At 39.3% G+C, this 26,216-nt stretch overlaps 3 protein-coding genes across 8 annotated transcripts in view; 2 read left to right on the top strand and 1 right to left on the bottom strand.

The window, feature by feature from the left end:
- The window catches only part of Paics (phosphoribosylaminoimidazole carboxylase and phosphoribosylaminoimidazolesuccinocarboxamide synthase), a 36,973-nt gene extending 30,637 nt beyond the window's left edge, over positions 1-6,336 (top strand). For all 5 annotated transcript variants that reach the window (XM_090343538.1, XM_090343537.1, XM_090343536.1 and 2 more), the window contains 6 exons: positions 1,044-1,223; positions 1,311-1,424; positions 1,938-2,021; positions 3,603-3,783; positions 5,201-5,359; positions 5,997-6,336. In XM_090343538.1, the coding sequence (XP_090199664.1) occupies positions 1,044-1,223; positions 1,311-1,424; positions 1,938-2,021; positions 3,603-3,783; positions 5,201-5,359; positions 5,997-6,163 (885 nt within the window). In that variant the 3' untranslated portion in view covers positions 6,164-6,336. The remainder of the gene's footprint in view (positions 1-1,043; positions 1,224-1,310; positions 1,425-1,937; positions 2,022-3,602; positions 3,784-5,200; positions 5,360-5,996) is intronic.
- Ppat (phosphoribosyl pyrophosphate amidotransferase) overlaps positions 1-11,148 on the bottom strand; it is a 58,882-nt gene extending 47,734 nt beyond the window's left edge. Inside the window, exon 1 of the mRNA XM_090343548.1 lies at positions 10,992-11,148. The gene's annotated coding sequence lies outside the window, so the exon portion shown is untranslated. The remainder of the gene's footprint in view (positions 1-10,991) is intronic.
- Positions 11,149-11,266: 118 nt separating this feature from the next.
- Positions 11,267-26,216, top strand: part of Srp72 (signal recognition particle 72) — a 30,199-nt gene continuing 15,249 nt past the window's right edge. Inside the window, exons 1-9 of one of the 2 annotated variants that reach the window (XM_090343540.1) lie at positions 11,267-11,399; positions 14,186-14,306; positions 15,682-15,805; positions 17,685-17,828; positions 17,908-18,019; positions 20,759-20,790; positions 22,850-22,974; positions 23,062-23,119; positions 25,726-25,857. In XM_090343540.1, the coding sequence (XP_090199666.1) occupies positions 11,288-11,399; positions 14,186-14,306; positions 15,682-15,805; positions 17,685-17,828; positions 17,908-18,019; positions 20,759-20,790; positions 22,850-22,974; positions 23,062-23,119; positions 25,726-25,857 (960 nt within the window). In that variant the 5' untranslated portion in view covers positions 11,267-11,287. Of the gene's footprint in view, positions 11,400-14,185; positions 14,307-15,681; positions 15,806-15,864; positions 15,940-17,684; positions 17,829-17,907; positions 18,020-20,758; positions 20,791-22,849; positions 22,975-23,061; positions 23,120-25,725; positions 25,858-26,216 lie in introns of those variants that run through there. The other variant, XM_090343541.1, reaches the window with a different exon arrangement.

Below are 26,216 nucleotides of genomic sequence, written 5' to 3'. Positions count from 1 at the left end.
TAAAACATATTGCTGTGTCTTAACAAAATATATACAATAAGGGTCAGTGTTCCTGTTTTTTTGTTTTTGTTTTGTTTGTTTTTTTGCCAGTCCTTGAACTCGGGGCCTGAGAATTGTCCCTGGACTTCGCTTAAAGCTAGAGCTGTACTACTTGAGCCACAGCACCACTTCCAGCTTTTCTATGTATGTGGTACCAAGGAATCAAACCCAGCTCTTCGTGCATACTAGGCAAGCACTCTACCACTAGGCCAGACTCCTGGCCCAGTCAGTGGTTTTATTAAAGGTTTTATTCACCACTGCTTAACTTCTTTTTCTTTATTTTTTTAATGTCCATCCTGGGACTTGAAACCAGAGCCTGGGCACTAACTCTTTTCTCAAGGTTAGCATTCTACCATTTGATCCACAGCTCCACTTCCAGATTTGGGGGGTTAAGTAGAGGTAAGCGGCTTACGAAACTTTTCCTGCCCAGTCTGAAAGCTTTGATCCTCTTACTTCAGCCTCCTAAGTAGTTAGCTGGTAGCTAATCTTATACCTAACCTAATGCCCTTTATTTTCTTTTGTGCTGTTGAGCATAAGTCTTCTACTGAGCAAGTAATATCAATAATGTGTTTTTAACTAGTAAGTTTCATAAATTGTTGAGATCGTATAAGAATAATTGGGGATACTACTTAAGGTCAGCAAGTAGTCCTGTATAAGTTCTCATAATTTCCATTAGTCTGAGTGTTTATAAAACCTGACTTTGGGGAAGATTTGACTGACTTAAATGTGTTACATAAAGAGGACAAATTTCAGGTATTTTTGGTCTAGTGTAAGTCACTGAATACTTTGAATTTTAAAGTAGCTATGAAAAATAGACAAATTTTTTTTTCAATTAAGTGGTATTATAAACAAAAATGTTTTCTAGAGAAAGTGGATATTTCTGAGGAGGAAAGGCCCGTGCCTAGGAGGAAAGAAACAAGATTTTGTTTGTGGAGTCCAGAGGTTTTAGATATAAATAAATAAATGACATGATTTTTAAATTAATTGCAATGTTTTATTCTCAGGATGATGCCAACAATGATCCGCAGTGGTCTGAGGAACAGCTAATAGCAGCGAAGTTTTGCTTTGCTGGACTTGCTATAGGCCAGACTGAAGTGGATATCATGAGTCATGCTACACAAGCTATTTTTGAAATACTTGAGAAATCTTGGTTGACCCAGAACTGTACACTGGTTGATATGAAGGTACAGATGAATCTAGGAGATATGAAAGTCAAATATTGTTTAGGACTTTAATTTGTTTTGTTAATTTTTGTGAATTGCTGTTTCTAGATTGAATTTGGTGTTGATATAACCACCAAAGAGATTGTTCTGGCTGATGTTATTGATAATGATTCCTGGAGACTCTGGCCATCTGGAGATCGGAGCCAGCAGAAAGACAAACAGGTGTGTATTGCTTTGTAAAATCTTTTAAGATCAGGATAGGATAAAAGAGAGAGGAAAATGCAGTTGATCCTTCTGATATGAACCTGACTTGTTAATTGCTATTTAAAGCTTAAACATCTACTATATCTTGATAGAATAATACAAGTAGTACTTCAAACTTTCTCATTACAATAACAACAATAACAGGGAGTTTCATTCTTGTCTGGCTGATTGAAAACTAAGGCTCTAAGAGGATAATTATCTTCCCAATTACAAGAATGAGAAAGTGGCAGGCTGGGCCTGCCACTTTTAGATCTTGCTCTATTTCTGCTCTTTTCTGTATAATCAAATCAATACATTAGGATTCTCAAGGTAATGATTACAGTGAAATGAAAATAAAATACTCCTTAATTCAGAAAGTGAATTTGTAGACTTAGTTGCATCTTCATTTTTTGCTAAAGCTGTCATTATCCCTTGCCAAAATTTCTGATAGCAGAATCTCGTTTTCCAACCTTTATTTATATTTTTTTCTAGTCTTATCGTGACCTCAAAGAAGTAACTCCTGAAGGACTTCAGATGGTAAAGAAAAACTTTGAGTGGGTTGCAGAGAGAGTAGAGGTAATGGTTGTGTAGTAAATTTGTAGAGCTTTATTTATTTATTTATTTATTTATTTATTTTTTGCCAGTCCTGGGTTTGAGCTCAGGGCCTGAGCACTGTCCTTGGACTTTCTCAAGGCTAGAGCTCTACCACTTGAGCCTCAGTACCACTTCCGGCTTTTTTCTATGAATGTGGTACTGAGGAATCGAACCCAGGTCTTCATGCATGCTAGGCAAGCACTTTAACCACTAGGCCAAATTCCCGGCCCCTATTTATTTTTTTTTCAAAATGGATATGCCCATAATCCCAGCTAGGAGGAATCAAGTTCAAAGCTATACCTGACTACGTAGTGAATAAGACTCAGAAAAGAAACACTTTCAGGAAATATCCCAGCTTTGTTGTACTTTTTTAAGTACTAACTGAAAGATGTGAGCATTTAGTTCTTATTAGTAAACATGATTTGTCTGGTGAATGCATGTGCACAAGCTAACACCAGGGGTTGTACGTAGACCCTCACACTCACTTGGCTTCCTTGCTCATATTTGGTGCCCCACCATTTGAGTTTCTGGAATTCCATTTTGCTGCTTAAAGATGGAGTTTCTCAGACTTTGTCTCTTGGCTGCTTCAAACTGTGATCCTCTAGTTTTCAGCCTCATGAGTACTTAGGATTACAGATGTGAGCCATTGGTGCCCAGTTCTGCTTAAAAATTTTACCTGTAGCACAGTGCCTCTGAATCAGAGCATTTAGAAGGCTGAAGTAGGAGGATCAAAGTTTAAAGCCTTCCTGGACTACCTAAACTCTGCAATGAAAATTGTGTCTTACTGATTATGTCTTAGTTATGCAGACTACTTTTTTTTAATGGTTTCTATTGAATATATATTGTTTCCACCCCATCACAAAGCAAAAAAATAAAAAGAAAGTCAATTTTCATAAGCCAGTAACTGGCTAGATGGTAGATGATAGACAGATACATACATACAGACATACATGTAATATGACATAAATAAAAATAGATTATGAGGAATTGGTTATTCAATTCCCAGGCTGAAAATTTTTCACCCTCAGCCATGTGCAAACTGAAAACGAGCAAAGCCAATAGTATTATTCAGTCCAAGTCTGGAGGCCTGAGATACAAGAGAGCTCCAATCAGAGGGGAGAAGAGAGAGATGAGGTATACCACCAGACACAGTTCTACTTCGCTGCAGACTGGACACACACACACACACACATATATACACTTTTTTTTTTTTTTTTGCCAGTCCTGGACCTTGAACTCAGGGCCTGAGCACTGTCCTTGGACTTTCTCAAGGCTAGAACTCTACCACTTGAGCCTCAGCACCACTTGTGGCTTTTTTTCCTAGGCATGTCATGTACCCTGGAATCGAACCTCGGTCCTTGTGCATGCTAGGCAAGCACTCTACCACTAGGCCAAACTACATCCTTTCGTTTTAAATTTGGTCTGTTAAGAAAGTACTTGTCCAGACTTAATTTTGCTCCAAACTGTATTCTAAAACAAAACTATTCTTGTGACACACTCATTCCTGTATTAATTCACACTGGTTTTCATGTTCCTTCTCATGACTGTGCTTTTCTTTTTCAGTTACTTCTGAAATCATACACTCAGTGCAGAGTTGTAGTATTGATGGGTTCAACTTCTGATCTTGGTCATTGTGAAAAAATCAAAAAAGCATGTGGAAATTTTGGAATTCCATGTGAACTTCGGGTCACATCTGCCCATAAAGGACCAGATGAAACTCTGAGAATTAAGGCAGAGTATGAAGGTAAACTTTAAGTAACTAGAACATTTCAAGTATTTCTAACTTTGCCAATGCATTAAAGACTAATGCCAAAGTGAATTTTTCCTATTTCTGAGAGAGGCCTGGGTGCTGTCCCTGAGCTCTTTGGCTCAAGACTACTACCCTTCCCCCTAAGCCAGAGTGCCACTTCCCTGAGAGAGAATTTGATGTGCTACACTTTCATGATGACACCAAAAGATCATAAGGCATTTCAAGAGTTTATCATAGAACAACTTACAAGTACAGACACAGAAGGAAAAAAGACGAGTTAGGACTTTGAGCTGCTTTAGTGTCTTAACCTTATAAACATCCCTGCCTGCCCAGACTCTTGTATTGTTTCTCAGTGCATACAGACCATGTCAGCTGCACGATACCCAAGGCAGAAATGATTTGTCTATACTGGGAGGTAGTAAGACATGAAATTAAGATATAGTTTCAGGTTGTAACAACAACAACAAAGAAGTTATGAGTATAGCTTAATAGCCAAATATTTCTCAACTTGTAAAACTGAAGATTCATTATTTTCTCTAGAGATAATTGTTAAGAGGAATATAGTGTAGTATTTCAGACACCTTTAGTAAAGGCAGTTGGAATTTTTTCCTCCAAAAAAAAATGGAAAGTATTTGAAATGTAAGCCATTGAGGGTGGTGTGTCCAGGCCCCTGGAAGTTCATAAATTCAGGCTAGCCTAATCTGCAGTGTAATCCTCTTCCCTACTGAATGCAAAGTTTTCTATTCTAGCTTACAAATATTTGCTTTATGAATCAAAGACATTTATAATTATCAACGAATCATTATAAAACCTATTTCAACTCAAGAGCTGGCTCTAAGCCTTTAATTGTCATGACTCCTTTCACAAGGACCACTCAACAGAAGATAATTGTTCAATTGGTATTATTTTGAATAGCCTTAGCAATAGAGGGTGCCATTTCCTCTCTAACCCACTGGCATTTCCTTTATTCTATAAATCTCAAAAGCAGTCAAACCTATTCTGGCTAGCTCATTACTTGATATACAGTAAGTGGCAGAATGAATCATGTATTTTGAATGTATGTATAATAGTGTTATTTTAATACTATTTTTCAAAGTTCAAGAAACTTAAGAATTTAAGATAAGTTTTTTTATTATTATTTTTTAGGGTTTAATGTGATTTTTTTTTATTTTATTTTTATTTTTATTTTTTTGCCAGTCCTGGGCTTGAGCTCAGGGCCTGAGCACTATCCTTGAACTTTCTCAAGGCTAGAGTTCTACCACTTGAGCCTCAGCACCACTTCCAACTTTTTTTCTACGTATGTAGTACTGGGGAATCGAACCTGGGTCTTCATGCATACTAGGCAAGCACTCTACCACTAGGCTAAACTTTCAGCACTGTTTAATGTGATTTTAACTTGTTCTTGTTCTAGGAGATGGCATTCCTACTGTGTTTATTGCTGTGGCAGGCAGAAGCAATGGCTTGGGCCCAGTGATGTCTGGAAACACTGCATATCCAGTCATCAGTTGTCCTCCCCTCACACCGGACTGGGGAGCTCAGGATGTGTGGTCATCTCTTCGACTGCCTAGTGGTGAGATACATCAAAAAATTTTAAAACTCTTCAAATGCCAAACATGAATGAACAGCATTAATGAAGTCACACATGTATATTACACCTGATTTTGGTTACCATTTTGTTGCATTCATAGACCCACTTTTCTAGATTAAAGCAAATTTTAGTACTTCATAGTTAGGTGTTCATCTCCAAGAGATAAGGACTTCTGTTTTGTTTTGTTGGTCATGGGGCTTGAATTCAGGGCCTGGGCACTGTCCCTGAGCATTTTTTTGCTCAGGCTAGTTCTCTACCACTTTGAGACACAGTTCTACTTCTGGTTTTCCTATGGTTAACTGGAGATAAGAGTTTCATTAGCTGGTTGCAATGGCTTATGCCTGTAATCCTAGCTACTCAGAAGGCTGAGCCGGCCCAGGCACTAAAGTCCATGAGACTCTTATCTTCAATTAGCCACCAAAAAACTAGAAGTGAAGCTATGGTCCTAGGGGTAGGGTGGTAGCCTTGAGCAGAAGAGCTCAGGAACAGAGTGCCCAGGCCCAGAGTTCAAGCCCAAGACCGACAGTGTGTTAGGCAAGCACTTTTCACTGAACCATATCCTTAACAGCTGTATTTTCATTTAACTCTCTGATTTCTTCTTTTCTTTTCTGATCATTAGGTCTTGGCTGCTCAACCATACTCTCTCCAGAAGGATCGGCTCAGTTTGCTGCTCAGATATTTGGATTAAATAATCATCTGGTATGGGCCAAACTGCGAGCAAGCATATTAAACATGTGGATTTCCTTGAAGCAAGCTGACAAGAAAATCAGAGGATGTGATTTATAAGAAAAAAATGTTTTTTCATGTATGAAATGTTACTTTAGTCTTCTAAAAATTAAAATTTCTAGTTTCACAGCCAAAAAGAATAGTTTTATTAGTGTATAAGAGCTTCTCTAGACAAGGATTAGTAGAATGGCTTTTGGTATTTACTATATAGGTAGCAAAATTACCATAGCATAATCTTTTTACCTACTATAAATGGTCTTTGTTAGCTAATAGGTGATGTAACCTAATCAGATATATTTTATAAATGTTAATGTCCTTTTCTAAAGATCTGACATTATTACTTTATTACCTTTGTGTCTTCACGCAAGTTTTGAAAATGCTTATGGTGAGGGAAATATTGTCATCTTTAACTTTGTGGTCTACAGATTTGAAGGTTGTTCATTTTTATTTTTGCTGAGGTTTGAACTGAGGGCCCTTGGCATATTCTAGGAAAGCATGAACAAGTCCTTGGGTTCGATCCCCAGCAACATAGAAAAAGGAAGTTGAGATTGGTGTTGGGGAAACATGAAGTGAGAAAATACTATGAGTGGAAAGGATACTTTACTGGGACCTTTTTTTTTATCAGCAGTTTTCCTGGGAAAAAGTAGCCTCTTTACTATCCTAAATAAGGCTAAATAAATCTTACTATGTAACTTGGTATAGTAAATGTCTCTGTGTAGGTCATAATTCTGATAAAAACATTTAGTTCTATCAGCAGTCCTCAGCCTACAATCATTTTCAGAAGCTGGACCTCTCAGTTGATAACTGGATTTATTCTTAATGTATATTGGAACATGGACCTAGCAGTATTGACTTGCTAATTGTTTGTTTGTTTGTTTGTTTGTTTGATCGATCGTTTGATCTGTCCTGAGGCTTGAACTCTGGGCCTGGGTGCTGTCCCTGAGTTCTTTAGCTCAAGGCTTGTGCTCTACCACTTGAGCCACAGGGCCACTTCCAGTTTCTGGCAGGTTTAATTTGATACTAAAATACTTTTTTATTAGAAGTATTTTATTGGCCGGGAGTTTAGCCTAGTGGTAGAGTGCTTGCCTAGCATACAATGAAGACTGGGTTTGATTCCTTGGTGCCACATACATAGGAAAAAGTATTTTATTAAAATACTTTGGAAGACAGAGATCCTTCCATATGTTTGAGTTTTACTGCTCAAGATTAGTACTCTACCACTTCTAAGTTTTTGGTGGATAACTGGAGATAAGATACCCAGGCTGGCTTTGAACCTCAACCCTCAGATCTTAGCCTCCTGAGTAGCTAGGATTACAGGTGTGAGCCACCAGCTCCCAGCTATCTTGCTAGCTCTTCCTGAGGTCACTGTGTTACTTAAATCTTGACTTAACTAGAATTTAGTCCCAATTGTATTTTCCTCCATCTTTTTGTCATATTTATCATGTTCATACATTCATTGAGTGATTAACATACTAATCAAACTAAGTCCCTGACTAGCTATCTAGTTCCTCTGTTGGTATATTCTCCCCAGTACTAGGGCTTGAACTCAGGGACTAGGTGCTGTCCCTTAGCTTTTTCTACTTAAGACGGATACTTCTACCACTCACCACCCTACCATCTGTACTTTTTGCTGGTTAGAGGTAAGAGTCTCACTGTCTTTTTTGCCCAAGCTGGCCTGGAACTGTAATCCTTAAGTGTGAGCCACTGGTGCCCTACTGAAGTTGCTTTAACTTTTATTGGTGTTTATGCATTTGGCATCTTATGCCTCAACTACCTGGGGGTATTAATCTTACGTCTGCCACAGTAAAATAAAAATAGTGGAATGAAATTTCCTTCAGCAACACTGTATAAAAAGGAAGGACTTGGCAGGGAGCCTAGTGGTAGAGTGGTGCTTGCTTAGCATGCACGAAGCCCTGGGTTTGATTCCTTGGTACCACATATACAGAAAAGGCCACAAGTGGTGCTGTGGCTCAAATGACAGAGTGCTAGCCTTGAGCAAAAGTGTCTAAGTACAGTGCCTAGGCTCTGAGTCTAAGCCCCAGGACTAGCAAAAAAAAAGGGGGGGGAGGACTTAATTCCTTATTCTGCTGTTAACATCTCTCTAAATTTTCTTCATACAATTCATTAAATTTATTGTCCATCCTCTCCCAACTAGAAAATACATTTCACAAGTAGACTGATAGGCTTGTTAATTTTATCCCAGCAATTAGTATAATGCCTAGCAATGGCATATACATGACACTGATACAAAATAAACAAGTACAAATTTCCAGAGGTCTGGAGACATGAAACTACATATAATATCAGAGGAGTATTACATGCAAGAGTATGCTATAGCTTTTATTTATTTATTATTGTTGTTATTTTCCAGTCTTGGGGCTTGAACTTAGGGCCTGGGCACTGGCTCTGAGTTTTCTTAAGGCTAGTGCTGTACCATTTGAGCCACAGTACCACTTCTGGCTTCATGCCCAGGGCTTCATGCATGCTTGGCAAGCACTCTACCCCTTGGCCACACTGCCAGCCCCTAGAGTATCAGGACCCTATCTATGCCCTTCTGCTTCCTAGCCACAGTGAGTTGTGGTTCTGCCTAGCACATGCCCAAAAGCATGAGAGCCAACCTACCATGGACTGAAAACATGAGCCAGAATAAACCTTTTCCCCTTATAAATTGAGTATCTCAGATATTTATCACAGTGACAGAAAGCTCTGTGAACTGAGAGGGTGGCAAGCAGAATCTGCACTACTAAAGACCTTACTTAGATTTTATAATTTGAATTTGGTCATGAGGATAGTACATATGTAGTTTAAAAGACCACTTTGGTTTTTTGTTGTTTTTTACCAAGAGATGTGTAAACCCTGAGGGGGGAGCCGTCATCATACACCGAACTTGGTAATACCTTGATCTTGAACTTACCCACCTCTGCAACGTGAGATGGATGTCAAGTTGCTGGTTTAGAAGACTCTTGATTCAAGCATAGTTTAGATCCCCATAAATCTTGTTCAACACAAACATTAAGGTGAACAAGTAGAAATCCATGAGAGGAATTTTTACAACCTATAAAATGAATTAGACCACAGTGATAGTGCCAATCCTTATATGAAGTCGTATTTGAAAAGTTAGCACTAATAAAGCAGTGGCTTTTTAGGGGGTCATAAACATCTTGAGAATCCAGTGGAATTTAGAAAACCCTTGTAAATTCACACAAAATTCTGACTATCAAATGTCATCTTAAATAGCTCTGAAATGTAGATATATTTGGCTTGAACTTAACAATTCCTGTCAAGAAAATCAGTTCTCAGAGATTATATCCTCTTGCACCTAGCGCTACTTCAAGTGGTAGTATTTCATAGTCAGGAGTGTTTTATGAGATAAGGCTCTGAACGCAGGATCGCCATGTCTCCATTTCCCATTAACGGTTGTCTTTGTGTTGAACTACACTGGCAAAGTACCCAACTTAACCTCAAGTAGATCACTTGCCTAGCAAGCAAGAAGACATGAGTTAAATTTCTAGTACCATTTTAAAAAAAGTTCCAACAATATAAGTACTTAAGTGTATATAAAAAGTATGTGTAGGTCCCAGGGATACTCCAGTGAGCAAACAAAGTAAATGCAGTGTCTGGCTTCAGAGAATGATAGACCATTCAAAGTGAGATAGGCCTCAAAGGAATTTCACTTATCAGAAGAGATCCTTGGCTGGGGGTGACCTAGTAAAAGCATTTGCATAGGATGCTCTAGACCCTAGGTTCCCAATCCAACATCACATATGCATACAAGAAGAGAGTCCTTTAACTAGAATGTGGCCCAGTCTTCAAGGATAAAGGAGCAACTTCCAATATTAGAAACATTGAAGAATGAAATGGAGTTTCCTATATTGTAGCAGGAATTATTAATGTCATGTCTGGATTAAGCTTTTCAGCAAAATGTCATGTCACATCAAGTGTACTGGGGATGTCAAGCACATTGGGATATACTGTAGTTCAGAACCCTGGAAGCTGGGGTGGAGGGATCATGAGTTTAAGGACAATCTAGGAGACAGAGTAAAACTCTTCTCTAAGATAGGTACCATTGGCCTAGTGGTAGGTGCTTGCCTAGCATGCCAAAAGCCGGGATTCCTCAGTGCATACACAGGAAAGGCCAGAAGTGGTGCTGTGCCTCAAACGGTAGAGCTCTAGCTCAAGGACAGTGCCCAGGCCCTGAGTTCAAGCCCGAGGTCTGGCAAAATATGTAGCATAACATATATAATATGTAATACATGATGATATATTACTGCATAGGTATCCTGTATACAGCAAATATAACTTGATACTAACGGTGTTACAGGAGCCCAAAATGCCTGTCTGTTGTGTTTATTGTGTGCCAAATGGATAAATTATCTTTTACCCCTAGAGCAATTATATTTTGTGCTTAATTTACAGTGGGAAGAATAGAATCCAAGAAAGAAGTTGTGGCCAAGTGCCAGTGGCTCATGCCTATAAATCCTAGCTTCTCATGGGACTGAGATCTGAGGGTCTCCATTGGGAGCCAGCCTGGACAGGAAAGTGCATGAGACCCCACAAGGAAAAAAAAAGAAAAGGAAGCCAGACAAAAGCACACACAAAAGCCCAAGGACAGTGTTCAGGCTCTGAATTCAGTGCTCGGGGCCGGCAAAAAAAAAAAAAAAAAAGTTTACTGTCAGTCATCTAGTCAGTCCTAAATCTAGCACTTGAACTGACTTGTTACCTTTAAGGCATTATTGCCTAGGCTCCTTAAGTGAAAGAAAAGAAAGGGAAAGACAATCTAAGGGGTTTTCATTCGGGACCAGGCTGTCTTCGACCTTCCCCGGAACCAATGCAAGTTCTAAGCTTACCGATCCACCTTTTAGTGTGTGCTCTCTCCGGCCCCCTTTACCTTATAAACTATCTCCCAAAGACAGTCGCCCCAGAAATGCTCGCTACGCTGGACTGACACCAATCGGTGAGCTTCTTGGGGTCGAAGGTCTTCTAGGCAGCCTTCAGGCCCGGACTATAGATTCCATTCTGGCCACGATACCGGAATGTAGGGTTTCTGACACTAACCGCGGGGCAAAGACGCTCTTAACTCCACGCTGCTTAGCAACCACCAGCTTCCTCCTCCGCTCGGTCAACTTGAGAATCCGCTTCCGGGTCAGAGGTCGCCCCCCCGCCCCGCCCCTCGTCTCCTCCAAGATGGCGAGCAGTAGCAGCAGCGGGGGGGCGTCGGTACCGGCCCTGTGGAGTGAGGTGAACCGTTATGGCCAGAACGGCGACTTCACGCGCGCTCTCAAGACCGTCAACAAGAGTGAGTGTTGGGGCGGGCGCCGAGGCGGGTCTGGGCGACGGGAGAATGTCGCTCGTTTCCGGCGCGCGGGACCCCCTCCGAGCCGCTGCGCGGAGCGGGAGATCCGGCCGTGGTCCCGGCTGCGGCCCGTGGCGGGGCGGGGGCGAGGCGCTGCCGCCCGGCTCCACCGGGCCCCCCGGGTCCCGGGTGGCCGAGAGCCACGTGGACTTGCCCCTTTCCTCGCTGTGGGACGCGCGGGACGGCTTTAAAGAGACCGGAGATCCCGGACTCTTACCAGCTGTTTTTCTGACTTGATTTCTTCCCTGCTGCCTTGTGTTATTTATAAAGGCCAGTAAATGCCAGATCGCCCGTCTTCATCCCCCCCCGAGGTAAGTGATCGAGACGGTATTGTGGACCGAGCTTGTTCTCTTGGGCTGGGCCTGGGCGCAGGACCTACCTGGGCCACGTAATTGATAAGCTGGTGCTGACCTGGTATAAGTTGCACAGATTGGATCCGGGCCGTGGGCAGGGTCCATCAATATGTCAGACCTGCTAGTCCCAGTTGCAGAGTCACCCAGATGTCATTTTGCCAGAGAATGTTCAGTTGAGAGCACGAGCATTTAACATAACGTCAAAAAGAAAAGTTTGGCCTGCTCTCCTGCTCGTGAAGTGATCATTTCAAGGTTTTTTTTTGCCTTCAGTGTGAGGCTCACGGCGTTGGTTTTATCCTTTACCACAAATTGTAATGTTGCCATACGTCTTAATACTTAGAGAGTTGTTCTGTGACTTCTCTATTAAAGATGCAACCTGTATGTTAGGTTTGGCAATATATTAAGCATGTCAGCTGGGTGAAGCAGGACAAAAATAAAAAGCATGGCAATGACACATGAGCTATGTAAATACTTTTCACTACCATATTGCTGAGTTAATATGCAAGCAAGTAGTGGCATTGGCTGCACATGTCCATTTTAAAAAACCTTATTTTAAAAAATTAAGCAGTTAGATAAAGAGTTTACAGATCCATAAATCAGGTTACGTGTACAATGCATCAGTGTCACTTGACAAATTATTTTACAGTTACCATGTTGTCCTTTATCCTCCACTTATACAGCTGATAGCAACTGCATTCTCATCACTTTTATTTGGCAAATAAGTGTCTCACGTTAGCCTTTAGACCATTTGGGAAATGTGTCAGAATTTCTAGGAAGTTAACTGACTATGAAACTGTTAACATTTCCCCACATTTATCTTTCCAGCAAGTGGATGGTCATGCCCTGCCTGCCACTTGGGTAGGAGCAGTATATGTACTTTTGATGACTTCAGATATTGAGGAAACAATTACTAACTAGAATCGTTTGAGTCAAACTTATTTAAATTAATACTGACTTTTGGCTAAGCCTCCAACCAGTATGTAAGAAGCAAATGTAGTATTTTGTGGATTTATTTATTTAGGTTAGTCATGGGGCTTGAACTCAGTACTTGGGTTTTCACTTGAGGGTAGTGCTCTACTACTTTGAGCCACAACCCCAGTTCTGGTTTTCTTGTGGTTAATTAATTGGAGATAAGCATCTCACTGACTATCCTGTCTTGACTAGCTTAGAACTATGATCCTCAGATCTCAGCCTCCTGAGTAGCTAGCATTACCTGCATGAGCTACTGGTATTAGGCTGTGGAAATTCATCAGTTTGTTCATCAGTATTTATTAACTTGACATATGTTAATATGGCATTTCTTTGATTTTTAAACTGAGAAATGGATTCCTATAGCTGCCCAAATGTAAGAGTAACTGTATTGGCTATTTTGACATTGAACATCTTGTTAGCATAAAATTTGGCCGCCTGGGACCTTACTTGTACTTCTCTTGAATGGTTGGGGTTTTGTTTTGGTTTGGGGTATGTTTTTGTTTGGAAACATTGCTAGCAAGATTATGTTTGCATTATACTTTATAGTTTGTAAGATTTTTCCCAGAGCATTTCCAATTCATCTTCTTGATAATCTTTAAAATAAGTTATGCTTTTTTGCTCATCTTGTAGATCAGAAAACTGAGATTTTGCATTGAATTATTTTCCTAAGAACTTCCAAGGAGTTAATGGCAAGGTTGTACTATACCTAAGACATCTGTAATCTCACCATTTAGAGGACTAAACAAGAGGACTAAAAGTTTGAGGGCAGCATTGGTTAGGTTACATCGAAAGACACTGTCCTTTAAAAGAAAGTAAAAAGTTATTTGCTTGCAACATTCAGGTGAAGTTTTGTTTGTCTGTGAAGTAATGAAATTTGTAAGATGTATACATCACAAGATTATGAACCCAAGGCCTTGCACATGATAGACAAGCCCTCTATTAGTAAGCTTTATCCACAACCATTGTGAAAAAAAGTGGCATGTATGCACATGCCAAAAGTCAGGGCCTGGACACTATCCCTTAGTTTTTTCATTCTAGGCTAGCACTCTGCCACTTGCACTATAGCTGTACTTACAACTTTTTGATGATTAATTGAATAGTTAATAGATTTTACCTGCCCTTACCTGGCTTTGAATCATAAGCCTTGGATCTCAGTCTCCTCAGTAGCTAGGATTACAGGTATTAAGGCATCAACTTCTAGCTCCATCTTGGAACTCTCTATCTTACTGAAAATCAGATCTGTAATTCCTATTGCCACCCAAAAGCAAAGATTAGTTGTTATTGTTTTACTATTTTGACAGCCTTATTTACTGTAGTGAAAATGGAAGTGTGACTTCCTGAGGCAACAGAAAAATATGAAAAAAGAATGGATTTCAAAATGACTTTTTAAAAATTCTTCTTTAGTACTGCAGATCAATAAGGAAGATATAACTGCCCTGCACTGTAAAGTGATATGTCTTATTCAGAATGGAAGTTTCAAGGAAGCCTTGAATGTCATCAATACTCACACCAAAGTGTTAACCAAGTAAGTTATTTGGTCAGTGGATAGAAGCACTTTTCTTAAGAATTATAACCTCTTCCATGTTTTCTCATCCACTAGTCACTCATTTCTTTAACCTGCTTTTTCTTCCATTTTCATTTCTTGCTAGTGTTTCTGAAACTGAAAGAGCTATTACCTATGCTTAGAGAGCCATTTATTTATTTGTTTATTTTCTTTTTGGACCAGTAAGAATAAAGTATACTGTGGAAGATAATGAACAATAATGTAGGCAGAGTTCATATAGGATAGAGACTCAGTAAAAGGGCTTCTAAGCATATAAGTTGATTGAGGTCTTCAGGGTAATGTGGCATTATTAGCGTGACAGTTCTCCATTGAGAATTATTAATTATTATAATTATTTTAATAATTATCGACTATGATTATAGTCAATATAGTTTTAGGCTAAGGTCTTTCAGTGTTAGAGTTCTTTGACAGGCTATATATATGCAGAGGTTTTTTTGTTCATTTGTTTTTATTGTTGGCAGTCTTTTTCATTTTGTCATCTTACAAGTATGAACTTACACTATAAATTGTTACTTTAGTTTGACTTTTCTTTAGTTATAAGATCTAGGAATTTATAAATATATGTTTTATATTATAAATATGTGTAACAGATTTGCATGTTTGATCTATTTGCAAAAAGAAGCATTGCAAGGGGCAACAGTGAATACAAAAAGGCACTTGTAGGGAATGAGGAGGAACAGGTTAGATCTCAGTAGCAATAGAAGTAAAACTTCTTGCCTGGTACAATGGCTCATACCTGTAATCCTAGCTACTCAGTAGGCTGAGATCTGAGGATTGTGTTTCAAAGCCAGCCCAGGCACTAAAGTCCCTGAGACTCCTACCTCTAATTAGCCACTAGAAAACCGGAAGTGGCACTGTGGCTCAAGGGGTAGGGCGATAGCCTTGTGGTGAAGAACTCAGGGACAGTGCCCAGGCCCTGGGGTAGGGTAGTAGCCTTGAGCTGAACAGCTTAGGGAGAGTGCCCAGGCTCAGAGTCCAAGCCCCATGACCTACCAAAAAAAAAAAAAAAAAAACAAGTAGTAAAAACATACTGCTATTTATCTTTTTGTTCTTACTTTTGTGCCGTATACATGTATTACAAATTGAAAACTGGTTTTGAAACTTATTAGAAATAAAAAGAGGAAAAATAAGAATAAAGTAAAAGGAATGATGCTCTAAGGATTATAAGTATGAGCCACTAGCACCTAGCTCAACCTGTATGATGTTATTAATTTTTGTCCTGGGAATTGGGATTAAATAAATTAACATATATCATGTGCTTAAGGCAATTTCTGGTATATAGTGAGCATTCTGCACGGTTAAATAATAATCATATGTTGGTATGCTTTTTCTTCAGTAACTCACTGTCCTTTGAGAAAGCATATTGTGAGTACAGGCTGAACAGAATTGAGAATGCTCTGAAGACGATCGAAAATGCCAACCAACAGTCAGACAAACTAAAGGAGCTTTATGGACAAGTGGTAATTACTGCTTTAAAATACCTGTTGACAATCATCCTGAGTGAGCATGACTCTGCCTTTAACGTGGAGCAGGGATGAGGAATTCCAGCCCATCCTGGTGCTCCACAAAACTGGCCATCAAGCCAGTTCTCGAGGTTTGAATATATTCTCTCTTCTTGCTCTTCATTCAACAGTTGCATACATAATGTTCTTTGAACAGGGACTTCCTCAGGGTAACTGGAAAATTAACCAACAGAACTATTCTATGAAATTTAGACTTAGTTGGAAATATGAATACAAGTAAGCTTTTGTACTTATACAGATTTGGAACAGTATTTCTAATATTTAACTGATATTTCAAATTTAAAATAAAAGCATGATGTATGAGAATTTGATCTACCCTGTAAGATATATATTATTAATGAAAATATATCTGTGAAAATACTTCATTCTAAATGATATGGGACATAAAATTAAACATGACAAAAAGTAGTGTTATTAATACAGATAGAAATCTGTAGTTTGGGTATATATAGAATAAATCCAGAGTTGATGAAGAGCACCGATCTTTGTCATATATAGTAGACTGATTAACCTACAGAAGTAGTTGTTACTCTCCTTTAAGAATGTAAATGATGGCCTGGGAGTTTGGCCTAGTAGTAGAGTGCTTCCCTAGCATGCACAAAGACCCAGGTTCGATTTCTCAGTGCCACATACATAGAAAAGCCAAAAGTAGTGCTGTGGCTCAAGTGGTAGAGCTCTAGCCTTGAGGAAAGCCCAAGGACAGTGTTCAGATCCTGATTTCAGTCGCCAGGACTGGTAAAAAGAAATGTAAATGATGATTTGGAAATATAACAGTGAAAAACCCTCTATATGACTAATATAAGTTAGAGGGAAAAGAACATGAATAAACTAAACAAGAATTATGGATACTTGAGACCATGTATGTACAATAGCTAATTTCTGAGAAACATTGAAAGGTCTATATGGTAAACTCCTAGGAAACCTTAATCTTTTTGTTAACATTTCATGGTTGTTTGCTAGGACCTAAGTCATTTTCTGTGGAAAAAAATTTTAACTTTAATTCAGTTTCACTTAACATATAAATTTTTTTTTCCGGCCCTGGGGCTTGAACTCAGGGCCTGAGCACTGTCCTTGGGCTTTCTCAAGGCTAAATCTCTGCTACTTGAGCCACAGCACCACTTCCAGCTTTTTCTATGTATGTGGTACTGAGGAATTGAACCCAGGTCTTCATGCATGCTAAGGCAAGCACTCCACCACTAGGCCAAACTCCCAGAACATATAAATTTCTTTAGAAAGATGTCCTCATAATCTCTTTAACTTTAAGAAGGAATATAAAGAAAAAAATACGTTGCTTCTGAGGCTAGGAGTTGGGTCATAACATAATTTTCGAAACTGTATTATATCTGCATATCTGTCATATAGTAAGATGCATTGCAAGAAAAAATTTTGCAACGGGTATAGTACACAGAAATTATATATATATATATATATATATATATATATATATGTATATGTGTGTGTATATATGTGTGGGGGGGGTGGAGGGGGGGTTAACAGTCCTGGGGCTTGAGCTCAGGGCTTGAGCACTGTCTTTGGGCTTTCTCAAGGCTAGTGCTCTACCACTTGAGCCACAGCACTACTGGCTTTTTCTGTATATGTGGTACTGAAGAATCAAACCCAAGGCTTTTGTGCATGTTAGGCAGGCACTCTACCACTAAGCCACACTTCTGGCCCAAAGTATTTTTTTTTTAAATAGTTGATTGCTTGTATTTTGCCAAGGTAGATTTCCTACTTAGTGGTTCCCAATGGCCTTCATAAGGAGTTAAATACTATATTCATGTTCTCTGATTTTTTTTCTTGCCCTTATGTTCTCTAGCTATACCGCTTAGAACGCTATGATGAATGCCTAGCTGTGTATAGAGATCTAGTCCGAAACTCCCAAGATGATTATGATGAGGAAAGGAAAACAAACCTTTCTGCAGTTGTTGCAGCTCAAAGCAATTGGGAAAAAGTGGTTCCAGTGAGTATCCTCATGTGCCTATACAGCCAGGAAGTAATATTCTTGTTGTATGTTTAACTGGTATTTTGTTCTGTCACAGGAGAACTTGGGCCTCCAAGAAGGCACACATGAACTGTGCTACAATGCTGCTTGTGCACTGATCGGACAAGGCCAGTTGAATCAGGCAATGAAAATCCTACAAAAAGCTGAAGGTTGGCAGTTTTTTTTTTTTAAGTTTTCTGTAAATATTATCTGGATAAGACCTTTGTAAAGTATCTCCAAAAGTTGGAGTTTATGTTTGTGAAATTATTAAATAGAAGTTTCTAAGTTCATCTACTCCGTCTCTTTGAACCATATCCTGTAATGACACCAAATTATTTATTTCACTTGTTCTCTCTCATCCCCCTACCCCATACCCCCTCCAGCACCAGTTGTGGGGCTTGAATTCTGGGCCTAGGCCCTGTCCCTGAACCCTTCAGCTGAAGGCTACTGCCCTTACCCTGGAGCCGCAGCACCACTTCCAGTTTTCTAATGGCTAATTGGAGATAAGAGTTTCATGGACTTTAGTGCCTGGGCTGGCTATGAACCTCAATCTTCAGATCTCAGCCTCCTGAGTAGCTAGGATTACAGGCATGAACCACCATACCCAGCTCACTTGTTCATTTTTAAACATATTAAACTTTAAAGTTTGAATTTTGAGGACTTGCTTTTAGAACAAGTTCCTATATTCATAGCAACTTACACTTAAGTGTAAATGAAGTAACTTATTTATAACACCAATCAAACACATTTTAATTAAAGAAAATGAAGACTATGGCTGGATGCTGGTAGCTCATGCAAATAATCCTAACTACTCAAAAAGCTGAGATCTGAGAATCACAGTTTAAGGCTTAACTCAGAACAATTCACAAGAAAGAGACAGATAGAAACAAAACTGGACTAGAGCCATGGTGCAAGTGGTAAGAATATCACTTGTGAGTGAAAGAACTAAGCAAAAGTGTAAGACCCACCAACATACTCAAAAGAAAAGAAAGAAGGAAGCAAGACTGTAGTTCAGTAGTAGAGCACAAGACCTTGAATTCAATCCTTAGTACCACAAAGGAAAGAAAATTTTTTTGAGAACTAATCTCAGGTCTTAACTCCAAAAGCTTTTTTTTTTCATATAATTTTTTATTGTAATTAATAGAAGGGTTACATTATATTCACCAGATAGAAGGTACATTACTTCACAAATATCCAAAAACTTTTAGACTTGTTTTCTGCATACATTTTCCCTATAAGCTATAAAAGTGATGTTTGAGATTTTAGAGGATAGTGAGAATTATAAAAAATGAAACAGGGCCGGGAGTTTGGCCTAGTGGTTAAAGTGCTTGCCTAGCATGCATGAAGACCCGGGTTCAATTCCTCGGTACCACATACATAGAAAAAAAAAAAAGCCGGAAGTGGTGCTGAGGCTCAAGTGGTAGAGCTCTAGCCTTGAGAAAGTCCAAGGACAGTGCTCAGGCCCTGAGCTCAAGCCCAGGACTGGCAAAAAAAAAAAAAAGAAACAGTAGGGGGCCGGGAGTTTGGCCTAGTGGTAGAGTGCTTGCCTAGCATGCCTGAAGACTCAGGTTCGATTCCTTGGTACCACATACATAGAAAAAAGCCAGAAGTGGGGCCGAGGGTTTGGTCTAGTGGTAGAGTGCTTGCCTAGCATGCATGAAGACCTGGGTTCCATTCCTTGGTATTACATATACAAGCCAGAAGTGGTGCTGTGGCTCAAATGGTAGAGGACTAGCCTTGAGAAAAATCCAAGCCCTGAGTTCAAGCCCCAGGACTGCCCAAAAAAGTGTGGGAGGGAAATAGTATAGACTTCATTGGGCAGTTCGTTGGTTTGGAACAGATTTTGAAAGTGTACATATTCTTTATTCAAAGAATACCATTTTCTTTCTTTTTTTACTTTTTTTTTTTTTTTTTTTTTTTTTTTTTTTTTTTGTGGGCCTGGGTGAACCACCACGCTTGGCTTCCATTTTCTTTTAAGGAAATAATGGCACCAATTTCACATGTGTCTTTATGTTAATCATAATGATGAAGAGAAGAAAATTTAGGAAGTAGATTTGTTTCTGTGCTATTGAAAGGTTGGCTGTTTTAGTATAATCACAAAACATAGAGTCATTCAAACCAATATAAAAGGTACTGTAGCTGAGCCAGCTGAGCATGGTAGCTTATGCCTATAATCCTAGGTACTCAGGAGCCTGAGATCTGAGGATTGTGGTTCAAAGCAGCTTGGGTATTAAAGTCGTAATAGTCTTTTCTCTAACCACCAGAAAACTGGAAGTTTTCTGTGGCTCAAGGGCTAGGCTGGTAGCTTTGAGCTGAAGAGCTCAGGGACAGCACCCAGACCCAGAATTTAAGCCCCACAGCAGACAAAAACAAAAACATAATAGCATAGATCCATGTGTATTAAACACAAAGATATACAGAGTAGTGAAATGGCTCAAGTGGTAGCACTTGCCTAATAAGTTAGGGGACCCTGAATTAAAACTCTAACACCACCCTCCCAAAAAACGAACCCAAAAGCTGGACAGAATGGCTTATTCCTGTACTTGGAGGAGGTGTAAATTAGGACAAGAACTCGACTAGCTCAGGCAAGTTTCAGATATCCTCCTTGTCCACCAAATTCAATAAATGAGTCAGACAGGTGGTGTGGTCCTTTCCTCTGAACCTAGCAATACTGAGGTTTATATGTAGAATATTGATTAAGGATAGGCTTGGACAGAAAACTCAAGATTATCTGAGAAATCTCAGAAATTCAGTTCTTGCTCTTCAATGAACAAGTTTTGCTTTTGGTGGTGCTGGGATTTGAACTTAGGGCCTCATGCTTACCAGGCAGGAGTTCTTGTTCTTTGGAATGGTAAAAGAAAGGAAAATTACCCAGCAATACTAATGTTGAGACAATTTTTCTCCTATAGATCTTTGCCGCCGTTCATTTTCAGAAGACTCTGTAAGTATTATACTGTTATTAAATCCAAATTATAGTTTTGACTAATAATAAACAGCTTCATGGTAGAATTGACCAACTTTTTGTTATAGATGGTAATGTTCTTTTGGCTCGTGCCAACTTAGGAAATAATTTTCTTTAGGAACTTCAATGAATCTGAATCTTTCTGAGAATTCTGTGTGACTTATATTGAAAAAAAAAGCTGCTTGTCACATGAATAATTCTTTCAGAGGAGTATTGTTTCCTTATCAAGCACAAGTGACATGTGTTTGGAAACAACCATCTGACTCCTGGTCAACAAATAGGTTAGAGAGGGAGTATTGAGCTGATGAAAAAGAATAGCTTTATAGCTTTAAGGTATTCATTAGGCAACATTTCTAAAAGAATTGGAGAACATAGATTGATCTGAAGCATCAATTGAGAATGCTATGTATTTTAAACCAGTACTCATACCTGTATTACTAGCTCCTCAGAAGACTGATATCTGAAGGACGCTGGTTTGAGGCCAGCCAAGGGAGCAGAGTTCACTAGATTCCATCTCCAAAATAACCAAAAAAAAAGCATGACTAGCCAGGCACCAGTGACTCACACCTGTAGTTCTAATTACTCAGAAAGCTGAGATCTGACAATAGCAGTTCGTGGCTCCAATAAACTACTCCGAAAAAGCCAGAAGTGACACTATGGTTCAAGTGGTAGAGTACGAGTCTTGAACAAAAGAAGTTCAGGAACTGTGCAGCCCAGAGTTCAAGCTCCAGAACCAGCAAAAATAAAGGGGGGCAGGGATTGGAGGCATAGCTAAAATGGTAGAGTACAGCCCAGCAAGCTTAAAGGGCTCAGTTCAAACCCTAGATCACCACTCTATAAGAAAAATAATTTCAATAAAGAAAAAGGTTACTTAATTTCATCTTTTTTTTTTTCTCTTGTCATGGGGCTTGAACTCAGGACCTGGGTGCTATTCCTGAGCTCTTTTGCTCAAGGCTTACACTCACCACTTGGAGCCACAGCTCCACTTCTGAGTTTCTGGTGGTTAGAGATAAGAATCCCACAGAATTTCCTGCTTGGGCTGGCTTTGAACCATGATCTAAGGATTTTAGCCTCCTGAATGCTAAGAATGTAGGTTATAGGCATGAGCCACCAGCATTGGGCTAATTCCATCTTTTTTGAAGTTATTGTGGAATGTAATTTACCTTAGAAATATGGTAGAATTGACAAAAGCATCTACTTTCTTTCTCTCTCTTTTTTTTTTTTTTGTTGGTTGTGGGACCTGAACTTTGGACCTGGGCAGTGTCCCTGAGCTCTTCAGCTCAGGGTTACCACCCTACCCCTTCAGCCACAGCACCACTTCCAGTTTTCTGGTGGTTAATTGGATATTAGAGTCTCATGGACTTTAGTGCCTGGGCTGGCTTAGAGACTGATCCTCACATCATCTCAGCCTACTGAGTAGCTAGGATTACAGGGGTGAACACTGCACCCAACTCTTTTTTTCTTTTTCTAATTGGACTGGGGTTTGAACTTAAAACCTTGAGCTTGGTAGGCAAGAACTGTACCACTTGGTGCACACACAGGCTTTTTGCTTTAGATAAAAATCTCGTACTTTGTGTCCACCCTAGCCTCAAACTGAGATCCCTCCTATCTACACTTTCTGAGTAACTGAGATTATGAATGTGAGCTTCTACAGTTGTCTAGAGAAGCATTTTAAAAATTCTTTCTTTTAAGAAAGTTGTTGGCAGAATTTAGGAGTATTTTAAAAAGTTAAATCTGCTTGTCAGTACTTTTATATTATTATTTTCATTCCTGGGCTTTAGAGGATAATGATCATTAGTACATTGTATTTCTTAGTTTGTTGCCATGTTTTGCCAAGGTCTTTTTGCCATTTTCTCAACAACTCTCTTTAGTGACAATTCTAAATTTTAAAGAACTGATGTCATAGAAGATTTTTGAAATTACATGTCTTCTTATGGATTGTGTATCTTTCAAACATTTGGATCACTTGGTAAAATTATTTCAAATTTTCAGTTTGGAAATTTTTACAGAAAAAAGCAATGTTTCTTCTTCTGCTTAGGATGGGACTGAGGAAGACCCACAGGCAGAACTAGCCATCATTCATGGTCAGATGGCCTATATTCTGCAGCTTCAGGGTCGTACAGAGGAGGCTCTGCAACTTTACAATCAGATAATAAAACTAAAGTGAGTTGTTAAAATGAAGTATCTTTTATATAGGGGATGAGGCCTCTTTTTTAAAGTTTGTTCTAAACTTTGGCTTTTTATTCACAGGCCCACTGATGTGGGACTACTAGCTGTAATTGCAAATAACATCATTACCATTAATAAGGTAAGGGCTATCCAGGGCTTTCCTGTATGTGTGTTTTGTGCTGAGAACTCATTAACTCAGCTTTATTTTCAGGGTAAGCATTTTTTTCTTCCTGCTAGGGGGGAAAAAAAAATCCAAGAACAGTTGAGAATATTAGATAACTCTCATGAGATTGATGCTTCTATAATGTATATTCAGGTAATAAAGCATTCTTATAAATTAGTATGTTAGCACATGTGTAATCCCAGTGTGTTCAAAATGCAAGACCAACCTGAGATACATGATAAGACCTAGCCTCAAACTAACCAAAGAAAAACCTAATTCATTCTAATACTGAGAAGAAGTATAGTTATTTAAATTCCTTACCCTTATCACTGCTGTATTTGATACAAAGAAAGACCTCTGGAGCCAGGCTTCATGCCTGTAATCCTAGCTACTCAGGAGGCTGAGGACTGAGGATGGCAGTTCAAAGCGAGTGGGTGCACTAAAGACAGAGAGATTCTTATCTCCAATTAACCGCTAGAAAACAGAAAGTAGCTCTGTGGCTCTAGTGGTAGGGCTGTAGCCTTAAGCTGAAGAATGCAGGGGCAAAGCTCAGACCCAAGGATAAGACTGTAGCCTTGAGCTGAAGAGCTCAGGGACAGTGCATAACCCCAGAGTTCAAATTCCCACGACCAAAAAAAAAAAAGATCTCTTGGTTAGCAGATTTGAGTTGACCTGTGAAGGTTTGATTGTTTTAAGATTTTATTATTAACATATATTAGTTGTGCAAGGGCTAGGTCATTGTGACATGTGCATATAATAATATATTACACAAGGCCGGGAGTTTGGCCTAATGGTAGAGTGCTTGCCTAGCATGCACGAAGACCCGGGTTCAATTCCTTGGTACCACATACATAGAAAAAAGCCTGAAGTGGTGCTGAGGCTCAAGTGGTAGAGTTCTAGCCTTGAGAAAATCCAAGGACAGTGCTCACGCCCTGAAATTAAGCCCAGGACTGGCAAAAATAATAATAATAATCTACACAATCTTATTCTCTCTTGTCATTCATCCTGACTTCCCCTCTTTCTTTAGAACAATTTCAGTTGTTTCACACATGTACCCAAAATACTGACACTTGGTGAAGGTTAACCAACAGAATAAGCATGTGTAAATATGAAGAAGTTTTTCTAATTCACTGGGGGAAAATGAGAAAATGCAAGAGGATACATAGGTGTAAGGAACTAAATATAAAAAAGTTAAATGATATCAAAGGGCTGGGAATGTGGCTTAGCGGTAGAGTACCTGCCTAGCATGCGTGAAACCCTGGGTTTGATTCAGTACCACATAAACAGAAAAGGCCAGAAGAAGTGCTGTGGGAACAGAGAGGCCCAGGGACAGTACAACGCTCTGAATTCAAAGTCCATTGTTGGTAAGGAAAAAAAAAATGTCAAGATATGAGACTTTTTTTTTTTTTTGCTTAAAATGGCTTCAGAGGTGCCAGGAGTTTGGCCTAGTGGTAGAGTGCTTGCCTAGCATGCACGAAGACCCGGGTTCAATTCCTCGGTACCACATACATAGAAAAAAGCTGGAAGTGGTGCTGTGGCTCAAGTGGTAGAGCTCTAGCCTTGAGAAGGCCCAAGGACAGTGCTCAGGCCCTGAGTTCAAGGCCCAGGACTGGCAAAAAAAAAAAAATGGCTTCAGAAATTTGTGTAATGATTTACTTACATACTGGTAATTTCAGACTTTTTAATTTGCTTTTTTTAATTTATTTTTTTATTTTTTGCCAGTTGTGGGGCTTGAACTCAAGGCCTGAACACTGTCCTTGGACTTTTCTCAGGGATAGAGCTCTACCACTTGAGCCACAGCACCACTTCCAGCTTTTTTTCTATGTATGTGGTACCGAGGAATCGAACCCAGGCCTTCGTGCATGCTAGGCAAGCACTCTACCACTAGGCCAAACTCCCAGCCATTATTTCACTTTTTTATTACATAGATTGTAAACAACATGATTTGTAGAAATTGCAAAGTCTTTGTAGTCAGTCTCAAAACAAGCAGTTAAGTGGGGCCTGGAGTTTGGCCTAGTGGTAGAGTGCTTCCCTATCATGCATGATGACCCAAGTTCAATTCCTTGGTACCACATACTTAGAAAAAAGCCGGAAGTGGGGCTGAGGTTCAAGTGGTAGAGCTCTAGCCTTCAGGAAGTCCAAGGACAGTGCTCAGGCCCTGAGCTCAAGCCCAGGACTGGCAAAGGAAAAAAATAAAAACAAAAAACAAAAAAGCCCAGGCAATTAATCATTGAAAGATAAAGCAGTTTTAATTTCTTTTTCCTTAAGACTGCCCATTTCAGCCTTTTCATCCCTTTTAAATAGATTGTGAAATAAATACATGCACCAAAAATAAAAATACACACACACACATACACACACACACACACACACACACACACACACACACACACCAGTAGACTAGAATTGCAAAGATTTTATTTACATCTGTGAACCCAAAACATTTTTTATATCTTACTAGACTGAGGCCCTCTAATCAGGTTGTAGTTATATAAAATAAATGAACGAATAAGACCTTGGAGTTTTAAAAGGGCACAAGTTGGGATCCTTCTAATAATGGCAAATGAACTTCCCTTTGTCAGGACCAAAATGTCTTTGACTCCAAGAAGAAAGTGAAATTAACCAATGCAGAAGGAGTAGAATTTAAGCTTTCCAAGAAACAACTACAAGCTATAGAATTTAACAAAGCATTGCTTGCTATGTACACAAACCAGGTAGGTATTAGATGTGTAGTTTCCTGACTGGCTCTTTTCTAAATGGCATATGAGACTTAATGCATGTGTTGGTCTAATTTATTTTACTTTTTGTTAGCGTGTGTGTGTGTGTGTACGTGTGTACACCTACATACTCAAGACCTCACTCTTGGCTTTTTCCACACAAGGTATTTTAGTTTTTGTTAGAGTGTGTGTGTGTGTGTGTGTGTGTACACCTATGTCCTCAAGACCTCACTCTTGGCTTTTTCCACACAAGGTATTTTAGTTTTTGTTAGAGTGTGTGTGTGTGTGTGTGTGTGTGTGTGTGTGTGTGTGTGTACACCTATGTCCTCAAGACCTCACTCTTGGCTTTTTCCACA

The sequence above is a fragment of the Megascapheus bottae genome, chromosome 13, assembly GCF_031878675.1.
Source record: "Megascapheus bottae isolate mThoBot1 chromosome 13, mThoBot2.hap1, whole genome shotgun sequence".
Taxonomy (NCBI): domain Eukaryota; kingdom Metazoa; phylum Chordata; class Mammalia; order Rodentia; family Geomyidae; genus Megascapheus; species Megascapheus bottae.
The sequence above is the reverse complement of the archived record's forward strand: the minus strand, read 5'-3'. Positions and strand labels throughout refer to the sequence as shown.